We start from the raw sequence: 12,342 nt of genomic DNA, 5'->3' as shown, positions 1-12,342 counted from the left end.
CAGAAACATAAGATGGTCAGTTATACAGGCTGTTCTGAGTTTATTCTACCTGCTAGCTGCACTTGGGTAGTTTAGTCACATCATGGCTACAGGACTGGAAAAAGTAGGCAAACATCAATCTTGAAATGTGCAATGTCAAACCTGTCTATAGTAAGCCTCTAAGTACATTGCTATATGGTGCTGCTTTACAAGTCAAAATCAAAGCAATTTGAACATATTTCTGGAAAGTTAAAATTGACAGATTAAAGCTTAAGAAGGATCAATCTAAACATTTCCCAAGAAGGGTAATAACGGGTATACTGATTCACATAGGTAGTGGAGCAACAGGCTCACAACATACCGTATGCAAGATGAACATGGAATCTGCACGTAGCTCAATGCCCCAGAAGGCAGTAAAACAGAGAAGACCTAAAGCCTACATGGTTTCATCTCGTGTGACCCGCAACACCAACCTAACGTACTAATCCATTATCTAATGGTACTGCACTACATCTGACTGAATTTCATCAAAAACTCTGTTACTAAATACAGTTAAGTACTTAGCACACAAGAAGTCCCTTCTAGAATTCTGTTTGTGATTTTTTGTGCACGTGTCATTTAAGGTCGAAGCTCACTCAGGCATATTCAAAGGAGCAGACATCACCTATTGCATATCACCTGTTCAGATAACGTTCATCCCATCAACAATATTTTGGGTACACCCATCTTTGAGAGATTCCTTTTGTGTTTACAGCAATCTTTATGCCTTATACCCTGCACTCCTGCCTTAAGGTAGCCAAAGAGATATTTGAGACATTAGTAATGATCTTTCTAGAATCACTAGATCCTGGAATGCTTCAGGAAGAATGGAAAATTGCAAATGTCATTCCACTCTTCAAGAAGGGAGAGAGGAGAGAGAAAGGAAATGATAGGCTAATTAGTCTGACTTCAGTGGTTGGGAAGAGGTTGGAGTCAATTGTTAAGGATGTGGTTTCGGGGTACATGGAGGCACATGATTAAATAGAGTGAAGTTAGCATGGTTTCCTTAAGGGAAAATCTTGTCTGACAAAACTGTTGGAATTCTTTGAAGAAATAACGAACAGGATAGACAAAAGGTGAATCGGTGGATGTTGTGTACCTGGATTTTCAGAAGGCCTTTGACAAGGTGCCACACATGAGGCTGCTTAACAAGTTAAATACCTATGGTATTTAAAGAAAAGATACTGGCATGGATCGAAGATTGGCTGATTGGCAGGAGGCAAAGACTGGGAATAAAGGGAGCCTTTTCTGGTTGGCTGTCGGTAACTAGTAGTGTTCCACAGTGGTCTGTATTGGGACCACTTCTTTTTACTTTTGAAAGATGGTATTGATGGCTTTGGGGCTAAGTTTGTGGATGATGTGAAGATGGTGGAGAGGCAGGTAGTGCTGAAGAAGCAGGGAGGCTGCAGAAGGACTTCCACATTAGGAGAATGGGCAAAGAAGTGACAGATGGAATACAGTGTTGGAAAGTGAATGGTCATAAAAGGAAAGACTATTTTCTAGATGGAGAGAAAATTCAATCTTTTGAAGTGCAAAGGGACTTGGAAGTCCTTGTGCAGGATTTGTGAAACCAGAACTAGAAGTCACAGGTTAAGGGTGAAAGGTTAAATATTGCAGGAGACTCTAAGTGGGAACTTATTCATTCAGAGGGTGGAATGAAATGCTAGGTGAAGTGATAAATGCCAGTTTGATTTCAAAATTTAAGGGGTGTTTACCAGCTGTATGATGGGAGTGTTATGAAGGGCTATGGTCCAGGTGCAGGTTGACGGGATTAGGCAGAATAACAGTTCAGCATAGACTAGGTGGGACAGAGTGCCCGTTTCTATGCTAGAGTACTCAACGACTCTCTGAAAGAAAACACTGAGTCTCAGGACACTGAAGGTATTGAAATATGGAGATTCAGACAAAAACAATAAAAGTACTCAGCTTAACAGAAAAGTTAATCAGTTGATGTTTTGATCAAAACCCTTCATCCGCACTGATCAGCCCATCTAGATGAAGGGTCTTGACCTGATATGTTGACAGTCCACTTCTCTTCCTTGATACTGCCTAACTTGTTATGTTCCTCCAGTAATCACTGGCTGCTCAGCCCTGCTGTACTGAACAACAGAACTATTTTGAATACTGAAATGGCCCTTCACATTCATATCATCCTAAAAAGGGTGACCTGCCTAATCCCAGCTACCAGCACTACATCTGTAGCCCAGAATATCATGACTGTTTGTGCACATGTTCAGGTACTGTTTAAATGTGAGGAGACTGAACTGCTGGAATCTGGAGCAAAAAAACCCCACAAAATGCTGGAGGAACTCAGCTGCTCTGCGAAGGGAAACTGACAATTGACATTTAGGGTTGAGATCCTTAATGTGGAATTCCAGATTATGAGGCAGTCGATATTCAGGCTGAGATCCTTCATGTGAAATTCCAGATTATGAAGTAGTCAACATTTAGGGTTAAGACCCTTCATATAGAATTCCAGATTATGACCTCCACGTGATAAACAATCTCTTTGCCTTTTCCTTACGCCTTCTACTACTGATTATCTCTCTTGGCTTTTGATCGCTCTGTCAAAGGAAATACACACTGTACTTATCTGTCTAGAACCATCACAATTTTATTCACCTCAATTAAGTCCCTTCTCAGCCTTTGCTGCTTCAGAGCAAATAACTCCAGTTTATCCGAATAATCTTAATATCTACAATTTTCCCATTCTGGCAAAATCCTTGTAAACCTCTGGCATATAATCTCCAATGCAATTGCAACTTTCATGCTAGGTGATGAACAGCAATATATGCAGGCTTCAGGCTGTGGCCTAATTATATTCTATTCCTCTGGGAAAAGTTGTCATTTTATTGTTATTTAACCTTATTGACCCATTATTTTATTTTTAAAGTATCCTTACATATATGTTCCAAGACCCTCTGTTCCTGCACACTTGAAATGTACACCCTTATATTACATATTTCATTGCCTTGCAGCTCCTCCCCTAATGAATTACCTCACATTTCCCTGGAATAATTTCAATTTGCCATTTGTCCATGCAAATGACCAGCTATTTACATCTTCTTGCTGCCCAAATCCTTCCTCCTCACTGTCATTCGCACCAAAAGAAACTGTATTACTGCAGAATTCAATCCAATGGCAAAGGCTTGCAAATGCTGGAGATTAGAAACAGAAATTGCTACAAACACTCCAATCAAGCAGCTTCTGTGGGGAAAGAAAGAGCTAATACTTCAAGTCAACGACCCTCCTTTACAAAGTCACAAACTTTAAACATTAACTCTGTTTCCCTCCCTGTAGATCCTGTCTAACTCGAATACTTCAAGTATTCTAATTCTAATTGTTCTCTAATTTCAATTAGACTTGCAATACCGAAACTGGACTAATTGTATATTCCTCAGCATTAACATCCCTATCCATACAATACCCTCAATTACTCTTTATCACCTTTCTACTTGTCATAAACACACAGAAGGTTTTTGTGCACATAGAATCTTCTATATAAGATAAAAGCTATATACCTACCTAACAACATTAGCAAAGTATGGAACATCTTTGTCCAAGTTTTTGTGGTCAAGCTGCTTTATAATGACTTCCTTTTAAAGAAAAATCAGACAAGGATTTGATATCAGTATTGGAACAAATATTGCTTTCCTGAAAGGTTTAGACACAGCAGCCATACCAGGGTAATTCATTAACTTAGGTACTATTTACTAACATGGTCATTCATCCTGGCCACTCAACAACACAACAGGGCAGAGTGAATCACCCACCCACTCACTCAATAAAAATTCTTCCTCAGTTTACTCACCTGCAAGTGTTCCTTCAGTTCTGTGATATTAATCACCATACCAGTGATAGGATTGACCTGAAACAAATCATGAAATAATTTGAAGTTAAATTCCCCAGTTTCCCTAATGAACAATAGAAAGTCTGAATGGAGCCAGTATGATGACCCATGAAATACGAGGGGCAATTGATAAGTTTATGGCCTAAGGTAGAAGGAGTGAATTTTAGAAAACCTAGCACATTTATTTTTCAACATAGTCCCCTCCTACATTTACACACTTAGTCCAGAAGGAGAAGAGTTATACAGCTCTCGTTATATGCACATGCAGTTCAACTCTTTAAGTGATTATGCAGAAAGTTTGAAGTTAATAACTTATCTCCTTCTACCTTAGGCCATGAACGTATCAATCACCCTTGCTGTGGACCACTTTCTGGAGGTCCAAGATGCTGACTTCTACAAAGAAGGGATCCGTATGCTTCACAACCACTGGACTAAGTGTGTAAATGTAGGAGGGGACTATGTTGAAAAATAAATGTGCTGGGTTTTCTAAAACTGACTCCTTCTACCTTAGGCCACGAATTTATCAATCACCCCTCGTACATTCAACCAGAAATGCTAACTTTGGTGAAAATCAAAACAGAAACTTCTGATATTGTAAATCTAAAAAAAATAAAGGAAATACTGTTAAGGCTCAACAAGTCAGCTAGCAACAGTGGAAAAAGAAGTGAAGTTAATGTTTCAAGTCTGTCTCCTTAGCAAAACTCAAAAATGTATTTACTTTTGCCATTTTCCATTTCTCACAATATCCAGCTGACTCATTTATTCCTGGATATCTTAGTTTCTGATAACTGATGATTCCTCAACAACCAGCACCAGCCAAGATGAACTCCTGACACAATTTTCAGTTTGGATTAGACACAAGTTTCATTGCTGTGATCAAGCCTCGCTCAATGTAAGGGCTGTCTTCCCCTTCTCTACCTCATGCCTCAGCCCAGGGGACGAGAGAGATCAGCTTCTCAAAGAGTACAACTTTACCACGACATCACTGCCCTCAAATTCATTCAGCTGGATAGTTCATTCCACAACCTGATTGTGCACTTCTTCCATGTTTGTACTTATAAGCAGACCTGTGTCTCATGTTGCTTGTAGATATGGTTGAGAGTTTAATTTAATTCCAGACTCCTAGACAATACAGAAGGAATGTTAACTTAGGTTAGCCATTTCCAGTAATGTTGACTCTTCACTGATGTGCCTCTAATATGTCTTCTACCAGCTGACAAAGGCCTCCAACCTGAAACACTAATTCTGATTCTAAAGGTATATATTAAAATAATTCAGTTGAAACATGTCTAGTTTAGGAGTAGCTAATAAATGGCTGTTTTTTTGTCCTAATTGGTATCCAACAGGTCAAAGGCTTTCAGACACTGAGTCAATTTCTGGAGTATTTTTGTACTAAAGAATCATTAACAGGCAGCCTTTACTTTTCTTACTTTTCTCTAAAGCAATAACAGTCTCTTTAGTGTAAGTTACTGAACTCTTGACAGGTTGTGTGACTCAAGACCATTGAAAAGGTGCATCTAATGTTATAAAAATAATGCCAAGACCTAATGCTATGTGGGAAATATGCAGCTAAGAATTAACAGGAGAAACTTAATGGGCTATGGTTTTTTATCCCTGGAGTGTGAAAGGCTAAATGATTACCTTGTCGAGGTTGATAAGATCATCGGGGCACAGGTAAGTCAGATAGTCACATTCCTTTTCGTCATAAAAAAGTTGTAAAAACTATAAGGAGGTGAGTACAACTGCAATATTTTAAAGGCATTTAGGATCTAGGACAGCTATATAGATAGGAAAAGTTTAGACTGATATAGAGCAAATGTGGGCTCATGGGACTAGTGCAGGTAGACAACTTGGGCAGCATGGATGAGTTGGGCTGAAGGGCCTGTTTCTGTGCTGTATGACTTTATGACTCTATGTAGTTCTTGCATCATTTTAACAGTTTCCAGCAATTTCACGACTCACCTCACCACATACAGTAACTTCCACTGTAAAACACAAATTATATTGAGTTAGAACATTCAGACCAGAAATTGAACTGCTGAAATGAAACTAGAAAACCACTCAAAAGATAAAATCTTCTTTGTAGAATATGTTTTCAGATTTTTCTAAAATATAGAATTTCAACTTAGGAACAAGCACAACACCTTTAGTAAAAGGTTGAGAATTAGTTGAGGGTCAATAAATACACAAGATAAAGGTCGGATTAAATTCTGCACAGTCCACTGCACCATGGCACAGATGTGCAGATGTAGTTCTGAAAAGCGCCAGAACTTGATCTCACTGGAGCCAGTAGACAGCATGGAAGAAAAAAATGTTTTGCATGGATTTCAGCATTCTTGATCACTCGATTTTAGCCAATCTACTCACCTCAGTTTTTGCTTACTAACTGCTTGGTTCCCTCCCCAGCACCACACCTTCTCAAATGCTATTGAGCAACACAAGGAAACAATATGCCAATGATACTCCTCCAGCAGTGAAGCTTGTCTGAGGGAAGGGATCTCCAGAAAGTTGGGTTGATAAATTATTGATCAAGAGCAAAGGCCATGTGCAGTAACACTAAGCAGATTTGGTGACCTACCCAACTGAAGCTGTTTTGTAACAGTTTTTATCAGCTGCAGGCAGGAGCCAATGTGTGTTTTCCCTGGAAAACAGTTCACTGTTGCATTGACTCCAATCAAGGATCACAGACATTGTTAATATTCTTCCATTGCAAGGCATGCTGATGCAGTGGATCACTCTCATACCAATTCTAATGCAATAAGATGGGTTTGCTAGATGGCCCTTGAAGGCTGAGACTTCAATGAGTGTTGTATGGCTTTATGGTTGGAAGTGTGCTTACCCAGCCTAATGGCTTGGTGAGAAGTAAAGAGCAGGTTAGTTGCTATAGTCTGATGAAGGCCTGAGAATGGATAGGCGAGGAAGTTTCCAAGGCAGGTTCAGGAGAGGTAGCAATAGGACCTGGCTTTAGGTAATGGGAATTGGGGGCCTCCACTGGGGGCTTGGAAAGGTGCTTGAAGCATCAGGATTATAGAATACGAGCTCTATAAGGGCTGGTTTGTGGGCAGGGGGAGAAGGGAGATGAGCAAGTAATGCCTGTGTCATATGGGGGGGAAATTGTGAATGGATGGCAATTCTGTACAAGATCGGGAGTTTGGGATTTGATATACAGGAGCTCCATCCGTTGTTTAGTTTACCTCAGGAGAACTGAAAGGGGACCATAGTGCTAATTTCCCCCGCAACCTCCGTTGTAAAGAGAATTAACCCATGCTCCACCGTAGTGGCACAAAGGTTGACCAGAAGAGCAACAATCTGACGGGAAACTCAGCAGGTCAAGCATTATCTGTGGGAGGAAAGGAATTTCAGGTTGAAACCCTCTACAAGTCCTGATGCAGTGTTTCAACCTGAAAGATTACCTTGCCTTTCCTCCCACAGATGCTGCTCACTGGCTGAGTTTCTCCTGATTCCATCATTTGGGTCTCCCACCTGTCTGAATCTCCAAAATGATGCAAAGGGACCTGGAAATAGTTGCCATTCAGCTCCTTTTAGCCCAGGATCATCACAAGCTAGACACTAACACACTAACGGTGAAACAAAAAAATACAACCCAAATTAGCTATATAATTGACTCCATAGTCGAGTCTATCCACCCCTCTGTGCTTCAGTGGCTCCTGAAGCTCACACATCTGTCTCCGATCCACAGAGGAGCACCACAGCTCTTCTGAGAACAATAATCAAACTCTTTTGAGGGAGTTTACCAGCTACAGATCCCATGCCATATCTGGATTCAGTCAATTGTTAATCATATGCTTCTTGAACTATATGCTTACACCAACAAGCCATTCATCACGTACTGACCTTTGTAGTTATGACCATGACCATTTGGATTGTTGCATTGTCCAAAAATTCTCTTGTTCTCCTCAGCACTCAAGGAATTACTGGAAAACAAGTTGAAAATGGCAAGCATATCTTTTTTTGAAAAATAGTCATTCGATACATTACAGATGTTGCTCAGGGTTCAGTATTGGGACCACTATTTTTCACATTGTTTTGTCAATGATGAGATAATGGAACTGATGGCTATGTGGCAAAGTTTGCAGACGATACGAAGACTGGTGGTGGGGTAGGTAGTGCTGAGGAAGCAATGTGATCGCAGCAGAACTTAGACAAATTGGGAGAATGGGCAAAAAAGTGGCAGATGGAATACAGTGTTGGGAAATGCATGATAATGCATTTTGGTAAAAGGAACAATGGTGCAGACTATTATCTAAATGGGGAGAAATTCAAACATCAGAGGTGCAGAGGGACTAAGGATCCTCGTGCAAGACTGCCAGAAGGTTAATTTACAGGTTCAGTCTGTAAGGTTCAGAACAAATGGAATGCTGGCATTTATTTCAAGGGGAAGAGAATTTAAAAGCAAGAAGATAATGCTGAGGCATTATAAGACACTAGTCAGTCCATACTTGGGCCCCATATCTCATATAGGATGTGTTGTCACTGGAGAGAGTCCAAAGGAGTTTCAAGAGGATGATTCTGGGAATAAAGAAGTTAACATATGAGGAGTGCTTGGCAGCTTCAGGCCTGTACTCACTGTATTTAGAAGAATGTGGAGGGGGATCTCATTGAAGCCTACTGAATGTTGAAAGGACGAGATAGGGTGGATGTGGAGAGGATGTGTCCTATGGTGCGGGTACTCAGACCTAGAAGGCACAGCCTCAGAACTGAGGGGTGACCTTTTACAACAGAGGTAAGGACCATAAGGCCATAAGACATAGGAGCAGAATTAGGCCATTTGGCCCATCAAGTCTGCTCCACCATTCAACCATGCCTGATCCTTTTTCACTCTTCTCAGCCTCACTCCTTGCCCTTCTCCCCATAACATTTAATGGCATGGTCAATCTCAACTTTAAATACACCCAAGCACCTGGCTTCCACAGTTGCCTGTGGTAACAAATTCCACTAATTCACCACCCTCTGGCTAAAGAAATTTCTCTGCATCTCTGTTTCAAATAGATGCCCCTCTATCCTGAGGCTGTGCCCCCTTGTCCCAGATTCTCCCACCATGGGAAACATCCTTCCAATATCTCTGTCTAGGGCTTTCAACATTCAAAAGGTTTCAATGAGATCTCCTCCCTCTTCCTTCTAAATTCCAGGGAGTACAGGCCCAGAGCCATCAAACGTTCCTCATATGATAACCCTTTCATTCCCAGAATCATCCTTGTGAACCTGCACTGTACCCTCTCCAATGTGAGCACATCTTTTCTCAGATAAGGAGCCCAAAACTGTTCACAATACTCAAGGTGAGGCCTCAGCAGTACCTTATAAAGCCTCAACATCACATCCCTGCTCTTATATTCTAGACCTCTTGAAATGAATGCTAACATTGCATTTGCCTTCCTCACCACCAACTCAACCCACAAGTTAAGACCATAAGGTGAAATCTTTTTAGCCAGAGGATGTTGAATCTGTGGAATGCTCTAACACAGACTGTGCTGGAGGCCAAGTCCATTGGTATATTTAAAACGGAATTTGATAGTTTTCTGATTGGCCAAGGCATGAAAGGATATGGCGAGAGGGCAGGTGCATGGAATTGAGTGGAATCCGGGATCAGCCATGATGGAATGGCGGAGCCGACTCAATGGGCTAAGTGGCTTAATTCTGGTCTAATAACGAGTATGAAATAACAAGATCAAGATTCCTTAAAGTGAGATCATCACTTTGGTTGTGAAAACACCAGAAACAGAATGAGTGTAGTCATCCCCTTTTGTTCAAGAGGCTGATGGTTGAGGGGGTAATACTGTAACTGTTCTTGAACATGGTGGTGCAAGTACTGAGGCATCTGTACCTTCTACCTGATGGCAGCAGTGAGAAAAATGCATGGCTTGGTTAGTGGGGATCTTTGACGATGGATGCTGCTTTTCTACGGCAATGTTTCATGTAGATGTGCTCAATGGTTGGGAAGGTTTTACCCACGATGTACTGGGCCAAATCCACTACCTTTTATAGGATTTTCTGCTCAGAGGCATTGGTGTTCCCATACCAGGCCATACTGCAACCAGTCGGCACACTTTTCACCACACATCTATAGAAGTTTGCCAAGGTTTTTGATGACATGCCGCATCTCAGCAGGCTCCTGAGGAAGTAGAGGCACTGTCAAGCTTTCTTTGCAACTACATTTATATAATGGGTCCAGGACAGGTTCCCTGAGATAGTGACACCCTGGAATTTAAAATTACTGACCCTCTTGCCACCTGAGTACTAGCTCATGGATCTCCGGTTTCCCTCTCAAGTCTACAATCAGTTCCTTGGTCTTACTGACACTGAGTGAGAGGTTGTTGTTATTACACCACTCAGCCAAATTTTCATCCTCCCTCCTGTATACTGATTCATCATCTTGTTTGATACAGCCCACAACAGTGGTGTCATCAGCAAACTTGTATATGGTGTTGGAGCTGTACTTAGCCACAGTCATAGGTGTAAAGCAAGTAGAGCAAGGGGCTAAGTCCACATTCCTGTGGTCACCAGTGCTGATGAAGATTATGGACATGTTTTTCGTCAATCCATGCTGCCAATTTAGTTTGAACCTTCTCCAGAAGCAGTCAATTCCCTCCCAAATGGGAAATCCATGTGAATTGTTTAGCATCAGTCAGAAGCGGTGCTGCCCAAAAGATGAATTCACATATCATGTGATTTTGATGAAGGATGTGTTAAATTTTCCTCATCAATGGGTGAATGGTCAGCCTGTTTATCCATGCCAATGTTTTCTCTCTCTACTGGAAAAGTTAACCAGCAGTGAATCAATTAAAGGAAAGCAAGAGAAAAAAAAAAGTTTAAAATATCTAAGTGCATACAATAACAATGCATTAAAAACAATCTGCCCTGTTAATGTAGTCAAATGTGTAATTATTTTAAAAAAATATATTCGGTTCTAAGGCAATTTTATATGTCATCTATGAAATTAAATAATCTCAACAGTCGGCTATTTAGGGCCAAACATCATTCGGAGGTTCAGAGTCGATGAAACTCCAAAAAAACCCTGTAGCTGTTTGAAATCTGAAATTAAAAATGGTAACTTGGGGCTGACGAGGGATCTTCGCTCGAAACATGAACTCTGGTCTGCTTTTGCTGCCTGACCTACCGAGAGTCTCTAGCAGTTTTTTTTTGGTTTTGTTAACGTCCTGGGCGTGGATTTATTCTGCAATTTGCAAGTGCCGTCTGGACAATCACAGTAAGAGTCTCTCAACCTTAACTTTACCACAGTGAAATGAAGGCCGCGCTTTCGCTTATTCGTACAACGGAAGGAAACAGCGTCACGTCCCCGTACCGGAGAGACTTCCCCTCGGTTCTGGGATTTGTAGTTTAGGATCACTCCTTCCCGTGAGCTCCGAGATCAACAAAAAAACTACAAATGATTTAACCGCAGGCAGAAGAGGGAAACGTATACTTTTCTTTATACCGATGTCCTCCGATATTGCAGATACATTGTTCTGCCTTGAATTACACATTCTGAAACTGCGGCCGACGTGTTTGTTCAATTACCTGTGGAGGCGATGAGCTGCACAGAAAGACTCCACTCTTGTGACCCGCACCACTCTGCGAGCTCTTGCTCCGTTTTCCGCATTTGCCACCTCCATCTCAACAGCTATAATCTTGTGTCTCAGTTGGCTGACACCTGCACGTTGTAAATCATACGCTCTCGCCAATGACGCACGATAATACGAGGCAACGTTACAGTGATCTTCTGGGCAAAATCCCCACGTTCTGTCGAAATGTTTACAGCTCGATACGGAACGTCACTTTTTTTTGCCAGGAAGTTGTGAACGCAAGTCTCGCTGTCCCCGAGGCCGGAGAAAATGTGGAAAGTGTAGATAAGATGCAGATACTGAAACAATCAAAACACATTTGGAGGTTTTGGGGGTACAGCTCTGCATCATATCTAAATATAGATCATAGCTACAGCACGAAAACAAGCTCTTTGTCTCACCATCCATCAGACACCTTTTTTAATCTTCCCACATTCTGAGGATCACCCCCAGTCCCAGGTTCTACCACTCGTCTATACACTAATGGCAATTTAAACTAATTTACCAACCTGCATGTTTCTGGGATGAGGAGAAATTCACATAACCACAGGGAAAATATGCAAACTCCATAGAAGCTGCTTTGAAGGTTGAGCTGGAATCCAGGTCCCTAGTCTAATACACCAAACAGTGGCTGTACTAGCTGCACCATTGTGCCCCTTAACATGTGAAGAGTGAGCTAGCCAAGGGATCTCTACTCAAGTCCTGACACTTCAGAATCAGAATCAGGTTTAGTATCACCGGTATATGTTGTGAAATTTGTTAACTTTGTGGGGGAAGTGCAATGCATTACATAATGATAATAATAGAGAAAAACCAGGAATTACAGTAAATACAGTATATTATTAATAAATAGGCAACTAAGTCGTGCAAACTAAATAAATAAAAAGTAGTGAG

General features: G+C 41.2%; 1 protein-coding gene across 14 annotated transcripts in view; it reads right to left on the bottom strand.

Moving 5' to 3' along the window:
- Positions 1 to 11,650, bottom strand: part of pts (6-pyruvoyltetrahydropterin synthase) — a 75,191-nt gene extending 63,541 nt beyond the window's left edge. For 7 of the 14 annotated variants that reach the window (XM_072242352.1, XM_072242351.1, XM_072242350.1 and 4 more), the window contains exons 1-5: positions 11,405 to 11,602; positions 7,724 to 7,803; positions 5,831 to 5,853; positions 3,830 to 3,886; positions 3,544 to 3,614 (exon numbers count right to left, since the gene is read on the bottom strand). In XM_072242352.1, coding sequence (XP_072098453.1) covers positions 3,544 to 3,614; positions 3,830 to 3,886; positions 5,831 to 5,853; positions 7,724 to 7,803; positions 11,405 to 11,499 — 326 coding nt within the window. In that variant the 5' untranslated portion in view covers positions 11,500 to 11,602. Of the gene's footprint in view, positions 1 to 3,543; positions 3,615 to 3,829; positions 3,887 to 5,830; positions 5,854 to 7,723; positions 7,804 to 11,404 lie in introns of all 14 variants that reach the window. The other 7 variants (XM_072242346.1, XM_072242344.1, XM_072242356.1 and 4 more) reach the window with 6 other exon arrangements.
- Positions 11,651 to 12,342: the final 692 nt, after the last annotated feature.

Source organism: Mobula birostris, chromosome 24 (assembly GCF_030028105.1).
Source record: "Mobula birostris isolate sMobBir1 chromosome 24, sMobBir1.hap1, whole genome shotgun sequence".
Classification (NCBI taxonomy): Eukaryota; Metazoa; Chordata; class Chondrichthyes; order Myliobatiformes; family Myliobatidae; genus Mobula; species Mobula birostris.
The sequence above is the reverse complement of the archived record's forward strand: the minus strand, read 5'-3'. Positions and strand labels throughout refer to the sequence as shown.